This window comes from Moschus berezovskii, chromosome X (assembly GCF_049115385.1).
Source record: "Moschus berezovskii isolate FMDL1 chromosome X, NW_MosBer_1.0, whole genome shotgun sequence".
Classification (NCBI taxonomy): Eukaryota; Metazoa; Chordata; class Mammalia; order Artiodactyla; family Moschidae; genus Moschus; species Moschus berezovskii.
Window position 1 is genome coordinate 56280303 of NC_142488.1, and position 12209 is coordinate 56292511.

Sequence of the window (12209 nt, forward strand, 5' to 3'; positions counted from 1 at the left end):
GCTGTGAGGCCAGATGGGTGCCTGAGATTTTAAGATATCAGAATGCACAATTGTATGTATGAAAACTTTCTACGAGATTAAACTAGCAAAGACTGCATGAGAAACAGAAAAAGTGGCTGCAGCTGGGAGAGTGTGAGAGGCTGTAGGTGTGTGTGTGTGTGTGTGTGTGTGTGTGTGTGTGTGTGTGTGTGTGTGTGTGTGTGTGTGTGTGTGTGTGTGTGTTCCTGAGCCTAGTGGCAGATGGATGCAGTTACTACTCCAATCTAGCCAGTGTGAGGCTGTAGAGTGTGTGTGTGTGTGATGGATGCAGTTACTACTCCAATCTAGCCAGTATGAGAGACTGTAGTGTGTGTGTGTGTTGTGTGTGATGGATGCAGTTACTACTACAATCTAGCCAGTGTGAGAGACTGTAGTGTGTGTGTGTGTGTGTTCATGTTCCTGAGCCTAGTGGCAGATGGATGCAGTTACTACTCCAATCTAGGCAACAGGTTCAGAGACCATAAAAGTATAAGGGAAGATGATGGTGAGACAGAGTGAGTGGAAGTGTGCTAGAGACCACTTCACTGTGAGTGAGAGGCGAGGAGTAAAAAGAAGGAAGTCAGCGCCACATGAGAGAAAACTGATGACTGAGCGGTGTGTGAGAGCGAAACATTTCATGAGAGACAGTAAACCAGAGATTACATGCTGGTGAAAAACTGAGAAAATGAAACTGAGCAAATGAGACACTAAGAGACTATGTGATCAGTTTGTGCAAGAAACTGGGGAGGCTGTACTTGTGTTTGAGTGTACAGGATACTTTGGCTGGATGGTGTAAACAACTAAGATGAGCTGTGTGAGACTTGTAGAGAGCCTAGTAGCAATTGTGAATTAGTGACTACAGGATGTCAGGGTGAATGAGGGCAAGTGACTGTGACACTGAACCTGTGACAGAATGTCTGAGAGGCTGAGGGTCTGGAAAACTCTAAAAGAAACTTTAAAGACTAGAACAAAGACTGGGCATGTTGGAAGCTGCTTGCAAAGAAATGTGAGACTAGGTGACTAAGACAGTGTCTGAGACACTGATTGTGCATGAGTGAAATTCAGCATAGTCAGGGACTCTAGGTGTGTGAAATGGGCATGAGTATGGAGAGGTGGGAGAGAGAGTGATCATGTGTGTGCATGGAACTTCCGGAGGGACTAGTGGTGGCTATAAATCACCAAACGTTTGTGTATATGAGAAAATGATGGCCTGAATGAGCAGTTGAAACATCAAAACGCATGACTGTGTATGTGCAAAACTGACCGGTGAGAGTCATTGTGGCCTTGGCTGAAGGAGACAGGCTAGATGACGTGACTGTGTGGGAAACTGTGCTTGAAAGAAGACCACAGTCAGGCTGATGTCAATGACAGCAAATGACTCCCTGAAAGAGTGGCTGAGAGAGGCCATGTCTTTGAGTATGTATGTGATCTTGTTTGTATGTGGCTATGGTAGAAGCTGTAAATTCTGAAGTGTGTGTATAAATATGTAAAAAAGAAAAGAGATCTCGAGAGAAAATGACTGAAACTGAATTAGTGGGTGAGAGCTGGTGGATGGATTGTCCCAGGCTTAGGGGAAAGCTCTCTTCTGTCTTCTTCCTCCTTGGGCCCCTGGGTTGGCTTCTCCCAGTTCTCCAAAAGGTGAAATGCTGGAGTTTCCCAGGGCTTAGCCTGGGCTTCCCTTCCCTCTTCTCACAAGCCAAGCCCTCTCCAGATTGTCTGATCCAGTTCCAGCACTTGAGACACCGCTCCTCCCCACCATGATGATCACATTTTTACCGCCAATCCAGATTATTCCTCTAAGCACTTTTCAGAATCTTGAAAGCACTGTTTATTGCATTTACTTACTCATTCGGCAGATGTTGATTGAGCACCTACTGTTTGCTGGTGCCCATCCAGGCCCTGCAGACACAGCGGTTAACAAACCAGACACAAATCCTGCCTTTGTGAATCTGGCACTGAAGTGGGGATAACAGACAAGAAACAAAGGCATCGTGGTGGTGTTGCAACGACTACATGAGATAAGACTCTCAGTCTTTGTTTAAATAAGAAATCTGCAGTTATTTTATTGCCTAAACGTTTGGGAGAAGATGAAAGTGGTGACAATCCTCTTCCCAGGGGAACCAGTTTAGGAACCAGGTACAGAGTTTAGGAATAAATGAAGTATCGATTTTAATATCATTTCCAGAGCAACAGATGATTAGATAAAGCAACCAACCAGAATTACAGGTTTCTTGAGGAGTTTGTTTTCATAGTGTAACAGCATTGAAGTCCTGGAAACTTAACAAGACCGCTTTGTTCAAAGACAGGCTTATGTTATCAGAAAACAGTACATCTGTAACGGATATGAATTGTCAACACGCCTTATCACCCGTGAAGTAAGACCAATATTCTTGAGAAACCTCTGTTTTAACACACCTGACCGAATCAAATCCTTCAACCTTGTTTTAATTTGCAGAATAGTGCTCCTGCATGGATGCAGAAGAAATGAGACATTGCCTTCCTAACTTTCTTAGACTCCTTTTTGTTAATTAAAAAGATTTCTGTTTTTAAAGCAGGCTCTGGAGTTTCACTCATTAGGCTTATTTTTTAAAAATGGCTCTGTGGAGCTTAGGCTGAATTGGAATTAACAGTAAAATAAGGACTACAATGAACAGTTTTCCTACATGAGACCCACAGAGAAAAGGGTCAGGAACTAGAATGATGGCTCTTAAAGTGTGGTCCCCGAACAGCAACATCAGTGTCAGCTGGGGCTTATTAGAAATTTACCTTCTTGAGCCCTACCTCAAACCTATAGGATCAGAAACTGGGGTGGGGCCTGGCAATCTGGATTTAATGAACCTTCCAGATGATTCTGATGTACAGTTAGATTTGAGAGCCTCTGGGCTCTAAAGTGACAGATACCCTTCTGTGATGGAGGTGACCTTGTCTGCCTCTCTTAGAACAAAAGTCCTTTGAGGGCTAGCATTTGGGGCTTCTAATTGTCTGCTCCATCCAATGCCCAGAACAGTACTTGGCACCCAGTAGTTGCTCAATAAATGTTTAATCAATGTGTTTAACAAACAGCACCTGCTGTATGCCAGGCACTAGGCTGCTGCTGCTGCTAAGTCACTTCAGTCGTGTCCGACTCTGTGCGACCCCATAGACGTCAGCCCACCAGGCTTCCCTGTCCCTGGGATTCTCCAGGCAAGAACACTGGAGTGGGTTGCCATTTCCTTCTCCAATACGTGAAAGTGAAGTCCCTCAGTCGTGTCCGACCCTTAGCGACCCCATGGACTGCAGCCCACCAGGCTCCTCCATCCATGGGATTTTCCAGGCAAGAGTACTGGAGTGGGGTGCCATTGCCTTCTCCGAGGCACTAGGCTAAGGACTTTTAAATACCTTAACTCCAGGTCTGCTCAAAATGCCCTGTGATGTAGGCTGTGTATGGCGTGGGGAGGGGGCAGTTATTACCTATCCATGATAGTCGATGGAACATGGCCAAGCCAACCACCCCCTCCTTGGGACCTGAAGGTACCCCCAGCTGCCCCCTGGGACAGTGGATAGCGCCAATTCAGTCCTGAATTCTCCCCGCACTCTTGCCACTTCCCCTTCTCACTTCCTTTGTGCTGACCTCCCCTCCACATTGCTGACCACGAAGAACCTCACTTGCAGGAAAGAGGAGGGTGGTGGTGAAGGCAGGATGGAGGATGAAGCAATTACCTCAATGCCTGCTCCACCCCATGAGGCAGGGCACGCTGAGCACACCGCGCTCACTTCTCTAATGTTCAGCACCCCCATGGGGTTGGCCCTGTCATTGTGGTAGAGGGCATGCTTTTTATAGGTGGGGAAACTCAGGCTCAGAGAGGTTCAAGTGACTTGCTCAAGGTCACACAGTGAGGAAGTTCTATCTTGCTTCCTACTACCAGGCTCCATTTCCCCCTCAGTAAGAACTTGTCCAAGGTGCATTGAGTGCCCATGGGCTGCTGGGCGGGGCCTGGGGTGCTGGGGATACGGTGACAAACACAACAGGTGTCACAAGAGTGAGACAGGAAGTAGGGAGGGGAGAGGAGAGGAGGAAGCTCAGGGACAGAGGTGGCCAGAAGAGTTTGGAGCTGAAGAGACCAGCACATACCCTCCCCTCCCCCTACTCCTCCCCTCCCACACTGCCCTTCGCCCTCCTAGTTCCTCCTGCCCCTGGTTCCTCTTTTCCACTAACTCTGGGAGCAGGTCAGCCCACATAAAGCCAGGCCTCCTCCCTGGCAGGGCTGCAGGGGTACAGTGCTCAACATGCCTGCCCAAGCGCAGGCCCTACTGCTGCTGCTGCTGCTCACCTTGCCAGCCACAGGTGAGTGGGTAGGGGCCCAGCCGGCCCCCAGGGGTGCCTGGGCCCCTCACAACCCTGACCATGTTCCCCCACCCTGTTACAGGCTCAGACCCTGTACTCTGCTTCACCCAGTATGAGGAATCTACGGGCAAGTGCAAGGACCTCCTTGGGGGAGGGGTCAGAGTGAATGACTGCTGTCTCAATGCTGGCTATGCCTTCCAGAAGCCTGGCAGCAAGCTCTGTATGCCGTGCAGGTCAGGGGGAGCCTGGGGTTTGCGGGAGGCAAAAAGGACTGTATGCGGGGCAACACAGAAATTGGGCTCTTGCCTTCTCTGAGATTCTCCAGCATGGCTCCAAGGCCCTGATCACAACTGTAGCTCCAGGTCTCTCAGCCTTGGCTCTGTTGACACTTAGGGGCCAGAAAATTATTTGTTGTGGGGGAGCTGACCTGTGCAGGGCAGAATGTGTTATCACATCACTGGCCTCCCACTAGTTATCAGTAGCAATCTACAGCAACTCAAATGTCTCCAGACAGGTGAAAGTCACCCCTGGTTGAGAACCAAGATGGCTTACACACATTGAGTACTTCTTGCATACCAGAAGCATTGTGGGTAGGTTGCTGCTCGGCTATTTCTGAGGGTAACTCAAGCCCTCAAATGGTGATGACAGCTGATATGGAATGTTTATACTGTACAGACACATTGCAAGAGAGGGAGTGTTTGGGCAATTCTGAGGGCAACTCCAGGCTCCAAATTAAAATGACACTTCACATTCATTGAGTACTTCCAGCATCCCTATTCATTGCAGATGTTGGGCGTAGCTAGAGGATTTCTGAGAGTAGCTCTAGTCTCTTAATAATGCCCGCTGACATATATTGAGCCCTTTCTGTATGTCAGACATATTTTCTAACTGCTTACTATATATCCCAGATACACCACCAGATACACTGTGTATACACCAGATACACACAGCTACAGGGATGTGTAGCTTGGGGATTTCTGAAGGCAGCTCTTGGCCCCTAGTTGTCAATAGGTCTCATCTGTTTAGCATTATGCCATGGTGGGGGTGGGGTTTCTGAGCTCATTGGGATGATCCGTTCCGTTCCGTTCCGTCGCTCAGTCGTGTCCGACTCTCTGCGACCCCGTGGACTGTAGCCTACCAGGCTTCTCCGTCCATAGGATTCTCCAGGCAAGAATACTGGAGTGGGTTACCATTTCCTTCTCCAGGGGATCTTCCCAACCCAGGGATCGAACCCGGGTCTCCTGCATTGGAGGCAGACGCTTTAACCTCTGAGCCACCAGGGAAGCGATGGCTCCTATTTATTAAGCACTTCCTGTTTGCCTGCTACCATGCATAGTTGTGGCCTGGTGGGCTTTTGACAGGAGTTCTGGGCCCCTAGTCCTTATCCTTGTTTACTGCATGCCTGGCACTGTCCTTGGGAGATTTCAAAGGGTAACTCCAGATTCCTGATCAGGAAGGTAAATGATAAGTGTTTACAGTGTGTTCACCTCTTCCCGTTCAATCCCCCAACATCACTAAGAGGTAGGTACTCCCTTCATTCTATTCTGCATACATTTATCCCGCATTCCTGCCTGTGCCTACATACACTCTGTGGTCCCATATACCATCCTTGCCAGAGTGTGCCAGGGTGGGATGTGTACTTCTCCCTACAGGCTCCCACAGTGGTCACCGTGGTCCACATGGACCCCCTGCTCAGTGACCTGCACTGAGGGCTCCCAGCTGCGGCACCGGCACTGCATAGGCTGGGGTGAACAATGCTCCCCCGAGAAGGTGGAGCCTGGAACCCTCCAGTGGCAGCTACAGGCCTGTGAGGACCAGCCATGCTGTCCTGGTGAGGAGGATCAGCAAAGCGGGCAAGCACTGTCAGTCACCTGGCACTGGGAACAATCAGGACAAAAGCCCTGAGGGTGGGACTGTGCTTGATGTTTGTGAGGTGTCAAGGAGAAGGCCGGTGTGGTTGGAATAGAGTGATGAGAGGTGAGGTCAGAGGGGGACTGACCCCTGTAGATCATGGTGAGGATGTCAGCTTTTATTCTGAGTGATGTAGTGATGGCAGAAAAACATGATCTGATTTGGGTTGTGACAGATCCCTTTTGCTGTCAGGAAGACAAACTGTATGTGCTGAGTAGCAAAGCAAAGGGACCAGTGTGAAGGCTACTGCAATAGTCCAGATGAGCAATGATGGTAGGCCAGGTATGGCAGAAACTGTGGGGATAGGATAAGTTGATGTGGGGTACATGAAGCCTGGACCCCTGAATAATACCACCACCTCCATCTTGTCCCTTCTTTTCTCTTCCACAGAGATGGGTGGCTGGTCCAATTGGGGATCCTGGGCAGCTTGCTCTGTCACCTGCTCTAGAGGGACCCGGATTCGTCGTCGAGCATGTAATCACCCCACCCCCAAGTGTGGGGGCCACTGCACAGGAGAGGCACAGGAATCAGAGGCCTGTGACACCAAACAAGTCTGCCCCAGTGAGTGAGGGCAACCACTGGGCAATGATGCAGGCACCCAGGGTGGGTCTGTGGGTTACAGCAGGGAACTTCCATGGTGGGAAGACTTCAACATGCATGACAACACTTGGTATCTCCCCACCCCAACCCCATCACAGCACACGGGGCCTGGGCTGCTTGGGGACCCTGGGGACCCTGCTCAGGCACCTGCCACGGTGGACCCAATGCACCTGTGGAGAGACGAAGCCGCACATGCTCTGCGCCTGAGCCCTCCACAGAGCCTCCTGGGAATCCCTGCTCAGGGTCAGCCTATGAGCAGCGGGTCTGCACTGGCCTGCCACCTTGCCCAGGTACTGGGGTATGAGACCTCTGCTGTTAACTTAGATGGAGATTGCTCTGACATTTCAAGGGACAGAGATCTGAGACCATGTGACCATGGAGCTTTTCGTTTGGGAGCAGTCTGCCTCATGGGTCTAGGGGCTGAGTCAGGGAGATTGAGGTGGCCTTTCTCCTCACTTCTGTCCTCCCAACAGTGGCTGGTGGCTGGGGGCCATGGGGTGCTGTGAGCCCCTGCCCTGTGACCTGCGGCCTAGGTCAGATTCAGGAACAACGGACATGTGATCACCCTGTGCCCCAGCATGGGGGCCCCTTCTGTGTCGGTGATGCCACCCGGACACACATCTGCAACACGGCCGTGCACTGCCCTGGTCAGCACCCCAAGACACCCCATTTCCATGCCTAAGGCCCCCAGCCATCTCTGCTGCCCAATTCCTGCTGTTAATGACTTGTTCCTGCCTCTAATCCCTCCGTTCCTGGCCCCAGTGCCTTGATTCCATGTCTGATCCACCTTTCCCACATCCAGTCCTTCCCACTGTCTTCCTCAGCCCCCATTCCTTCCTCTGAACTCCCTCAATGACTCCCTTCTTTGGTGCAAGCCCAGCTGCCCCTGTCTCTGCAGTGAATGGACAGTGGGGGCTCTGGGGGGAGTGGAGCAACTGCATCCGCCCAAACATTAAACACATCAGCTGCCAGGAGATCCCTGGCCAGCAGACACGCTCCAGGATCTGCAAGGGCCGCAAATTTGATGGACAGCGATGTGTTGGGAAACAGCAGGATATCCGGCACTGCTACAACATCCAGCGCTGCCTCTGTGAGTGCCCCCAGGGACCATGCTGCGAGGGTGGGGCAGCCCGTGCAGGGACAGGGGCTTTCTGACTCTGCCGTGGACCCCATGTCCCTGCAGCCTCTCTCTCACAAACCCCCCCACCAAGACCTCTAATTCTGACTTAGGAACCTCTCCCCTCTTTGCAGGGAAAGGCTCCTGGTCAGAGTGGAGTACCTGGGGGCTGTGCATACCCCCATGTGGACCCAACCCCATCCGCACCCGCCAGCGCCTCTGCCAGGCCACACTCCCCAAGTTCTCGTAAGTGAGGAGGCAGTGTGCCTTGGAAGGGGGTTATGATAGTGATATGTCAGCAGATAGGGCAGGAAGGTTGGTCACCCCCAAACACGGCTTCTGTCACTGGGTCCAAGGTGCCTGCCTGGCTGAGTGCTATCTCCCAGTTGTAGGAAGAGGGGAGAAACTAAAGAAGAAGCTGAGAAAGAGGATGTTGAGGGGAGAATCCGTAACATCTGTGCCCTTCAGTCACTGCTTCAGTCACTCAGCCATTCTCCCATTCACTCTGTCCTTCCTGTGTCCATATGCTCTGCTCCCTCAGTTACCCAAGCTTTGATTTGCCCATTCAGTCACTCATGCCTCCATTCACCCTCTCATTCCCTCTGTCACCTGTGCCCCAAGACACTCTAAGGCTGTTTTGGCAACAGTTGCAAACACACAGAACCCAGATCCCATGGGTTCCCCTAAGGGATCCAGGCCCACTCCATCCTGACAGAAGACATCTGAGGAATGGTTGGCATGTTGGGTGTGGGTCCAGGAAGCTGATTGGGCCTCCCCTGGCAGGAAGAGGTTGGGAAACACTTTCCCACCATCAAAACTGTGTGAGCAGAGTCCTGGACACAGGTAACCAGCTGCCTGAAATGTTTCCAGATGGCCAGGGTGGCCCAGGTGTTGGAGAGGGTTAAAACACTTATCCTTTCCTTATTTCCACGAACATCAGACTACTAGGTTAAGTGGCCTCTTCCCAACTCGTGGAAGGCCTGCCACCTGGTCACCAGGTGTGGGGTTTAGAGTGGGTCTGGAAGAAGAGTTAGGGGTGTTGAATGGAGGCACGAAGGACTTGACAGAGGGAGGGAATGAATGGAGAAACGGCTGATTGAGAGAATCGGGATGGGAGTGAATGGAGGGTTTGCCTAGTGGAAGAAATAACCCAGGCAAAGACCATTTTGGACATGGGACTTAGTCTAAATAAAGTGGAAGAAAGAACTAGAGAATGACCTGGGGGCAGAGATTTGGGCCCAACAACAAGGCTTTGAATGCCAAGGCAAGGCATTTGGATTCTTTCCAGTGGGCAATGGGGAAAGAAAGAAAAAGTTTTAAAGGTAAGAGATGGAAGCTCATATCAATAATTACCAACATTTATTGAGCACTTACTGTGTACCAGACATGACTCTGAACACTTTACCTAAATCAACTCATTTATCCTCACTCAGCCCAGTGAGGGGAGTATTATTATTCCCATTTTTCAGATGAGGAAAACTGAGGCACAGAGGAGATAAATTGCCCAGTATCTCCCAGCTTAAAAAAAAAAAATATATATATATATATAGTATCCACTCAGTAAGAGTTTGTTGAATGCATTCTTGCCTTCCCTGAGTTTTTCCTCTTCATCCCCACCCCCACTAACGCACCAGGCCCACCATTACCGTGGTCGAAGGTCAGGGTGAGAAGAATGTGACCTTCTGGGGGAAACCGTCGGTACTGTGCGATGTGCTGCAGGGGCAGAAGGTGATGGTGGAGGAGAAACGGCCATGTCTACACGTGCCTCCCTGCAAAGAACCCTGAGGATGAGAATTCTTATATCTCTCTCTTCCACTCTGACCCCGTGACCTCTCAGACTTCAATAAACCAGCCTCTTTCCCAGGAGTGGGGCCATAGCATCTTCTAGGCCAAAGAGTGCAGCACAGGCAAAGTCGCAGTGGCCAGTGATGGAAAACAGTATTTTCCACTGTGGCCACGGTGTGACAGAAGTGATGGTGCGTATCCGAATACCCATCCCTGCTGTAGCCTTGATGTCTGTCCCCTTCTCTGTTAGTGCCCGGGGGCACCCAGCACGTCCCTCTGCAGAGCTCTGATTTACGGGCTTTCTGATTGGCTATATGCCCTGGCAGGCACTTTCTGATTGGCTGGCGTGCTTGTTTTCCTTCTCCTCCCTACTAAAGGCTCCCTCAGCTGGCAAATTCCGCGTCAATCCGGCAAAGAGGCGTGGCTGGGGTTGGAGCCCCGCAGAGCGAACATCTGCACCCACCCACTCCCAACAGCCCAGCTCCAACACCACAATTAGCAGCGACAAATAGCTTCGCGAGGCGGAGGGGGGACGGACCGATGAAGTGCCTACAAGGGGCTCTGAACTGGGACAGGAGCAAAGAGAAGCTATAGTCAGCATCTGCCAGGAGGAGCCCCCAAGACACTCAGACACATTTCTTTAGGGTTCGTTCATTCATTGAACACTTATTAGCATCTGCTGTATACTAGAACTAAGTCTGGGCTTCGGGTGAAGGAAGGCTGGTCGAGAGGACATCTGAGTGAGGTAACAGACCAGAATGGGAGATCCTTTCATTTGAACATTTATTTAACATTTATCAACCCTTACTGTATACTAACAATAGCATTGGACATCATGGGAGATGGGGAAGAAGAGTCAGAGCGATATGTATTTCCCCAGTGAAGGAAACAAAGATGTGTGCCTGATAGTGTTTTAAGACTTTCCATAGCATGAATTCATTTAACCCACAACGAACATAGGAGGTCAATATTATTATCTGCATTTTACCCAGGAGGGAACAGGCATAGAAAGGTAATGGGCTAGACGTTTGGGAAACACCATGCCAGACGCAGAGTTTAGGAGTTTGTCCTGTGAGTGGAGGGGTGCCTCTGTGTGGGAGGCTTCAGATGGGAGATCTGTGACACCCAGAGTCTGTCAGGCTGCTCACTTCTCTGGGTCAATTTTCCCTTGTGTAAAATGGATCAATTGATGGGTAGGGGTAAAGATGAAATCAATGAATATTAGTTATCGTAAGAGGAATGAGCTTAAGTGAGGGAGTCTGGTTGCTACTGCAGGGTATGAGAAAGTTATAGGTCTATAAGAAAGTGGAAATTTGGCTGTATGTGTATATTATGAGGCACATATCTTTGTGTGATAGGAAGACCTATAAGGTCTGTGCAAGTATTAAGGATGTATTGAGTGTGTGTGGAGTGCATGTGAAGTTACAACTGTGTGCACCATAACAATGTGTGAGTTATAAGGGTGTGGGGGGTATATGTGTGCACATGCTCATACACACGTACACAGGTGGCATGGATATGTATTGTGAGTTATAAACATGGGTGCATGTGTGCTCAGTTGTGTCTGACTCTTTGGGACCCCTTGGACTATTGCCCGCCAAGCTCTTCTGTCCATGGGATTATCCTGGCAAGAATACTGGAGTGGGTTGCCATTTCCTCCTCCAGGGGATCTTCCTGACCCAGGGATCAAACCCATGTCTCCTGCAACTCCTGCATTGGCAGGCGATTCTTTACCACTAAGCCTCCTGGGAAGCCCATAAACATGGGTACAATACTGATTACGAACATATGTCAAGGGTGTGTGTTTCAGAGTCACTGCTCACCAATGCACAACAAAGAAAAACATTCTTGGAGCCCCTTCTGTATGTTCCTTCCTGCTGGAGAAGATGAAGCTAGTGCAGAGAAGGAGTTGAGACCTCTGCCAAAGGGAGTTGAGACACTCCTTGGGGGTGGGGGTGGGGAACTCTTAATTCTGCTACGAAAAAATTAATTTCTGGAAAATGAGCTACCTGGAGAAAGGGGATGACACTGAGGGGCATGGTACTATAAACCTGGCAATGGGGCCGCTGGGAAGAGGCAGTCTAGAGACAGGCTCCTAAGGAGCCTGACTTCTTACTCCTAGAGGAGCCAAAAAGGTCTGTAGACCTGCAGCTGTTCCTGTCCCTCAGAGAGGGCACCACAGACCCAGCAGAGCTTGTTTGCCTCCATTACTGAGCAAAAACTGGGGAGCACATACTTTGCAGTGTTGGGAAATACCCAATTTCTGGGCAGTTCCCCATTTGGGGAACACTGGAATGTGGGATGCCAAAGGGCATCCATGGGAGAGAAGGAATGGCCAAAGCAAAGGCCTGCAGGTGGACTGAAGCTGGCTGGGATGGAGGAAGGAGCAGAGGCGATGGACAGTAGGAGCCTAAGGGGAGAGGGGGCTTCCTGGAGACCTTGGCCAAAAGTGAT

The 12209-nt window shown here is 50.4% G+C and overlaps 1 protein-coding gene across 1 annotated transcript; it reads left to right on the forward strand.

The window, feature by feature from the left end:
* The first annotated feature begins 4187 nt into the window (after nucleotides 1–4187).
* Nucleotides 4188–9836, forward strand: CFP (complement factor properdin). Its single transcript, XM_055438159.2, has 9 exons — nucleotides 4188–4342; nucleotides 4425–4575; nucleotides 5995–6173; nucleotides 6644–6814; nucleotides 6952–7143; nucleotides 7327–7500; nucleotides 7752–7943; nucleotides 8105–8216; nucleotides 9605–9836. The coding sequence occupies exons 1-9, from the start codon at nucleotides 4285–4287 to the stop codon at nucleotides 9753–9755; spliced, it is 1380 nt and encodes a 459-aa protein (XP_055294134.2). The 5' UTR covers nucleotides 4188–4284; the 3' UTR covers nucleotides 9756–9836.
* Nucleotides 9837–12209: the final 2373 nt, after the last annotated feature.

What these genes read in the sequence shown, in the direction of transcription:
- CFP (XM_055438159.2), top strand. Translation starts at nt 4,285, where the DNA reads ATGCCTGCCCAAGCGCAGGCCCTACTGCTGCTGCTGCTGCTCACCTTG. An exon ending in AAGCTCTGTATGCCGTGCAG is followed by an intron (nt 4,576 to 5,994) that starts GTCAGGGGGAGC and finishes TTCTCCCTACAG; the next exon opens with GCTCCCACAGTGGTCACCGT. An exon ending in CAACATCCAGCGCTGCCTCT is followed by an intron (nt 7,944 to 8,104) that starts GTGAGTGCCCCC and finishes CCCTCTTTGCAG; the next exon opens with GGAAAGGCTCCTGGTCAGAG.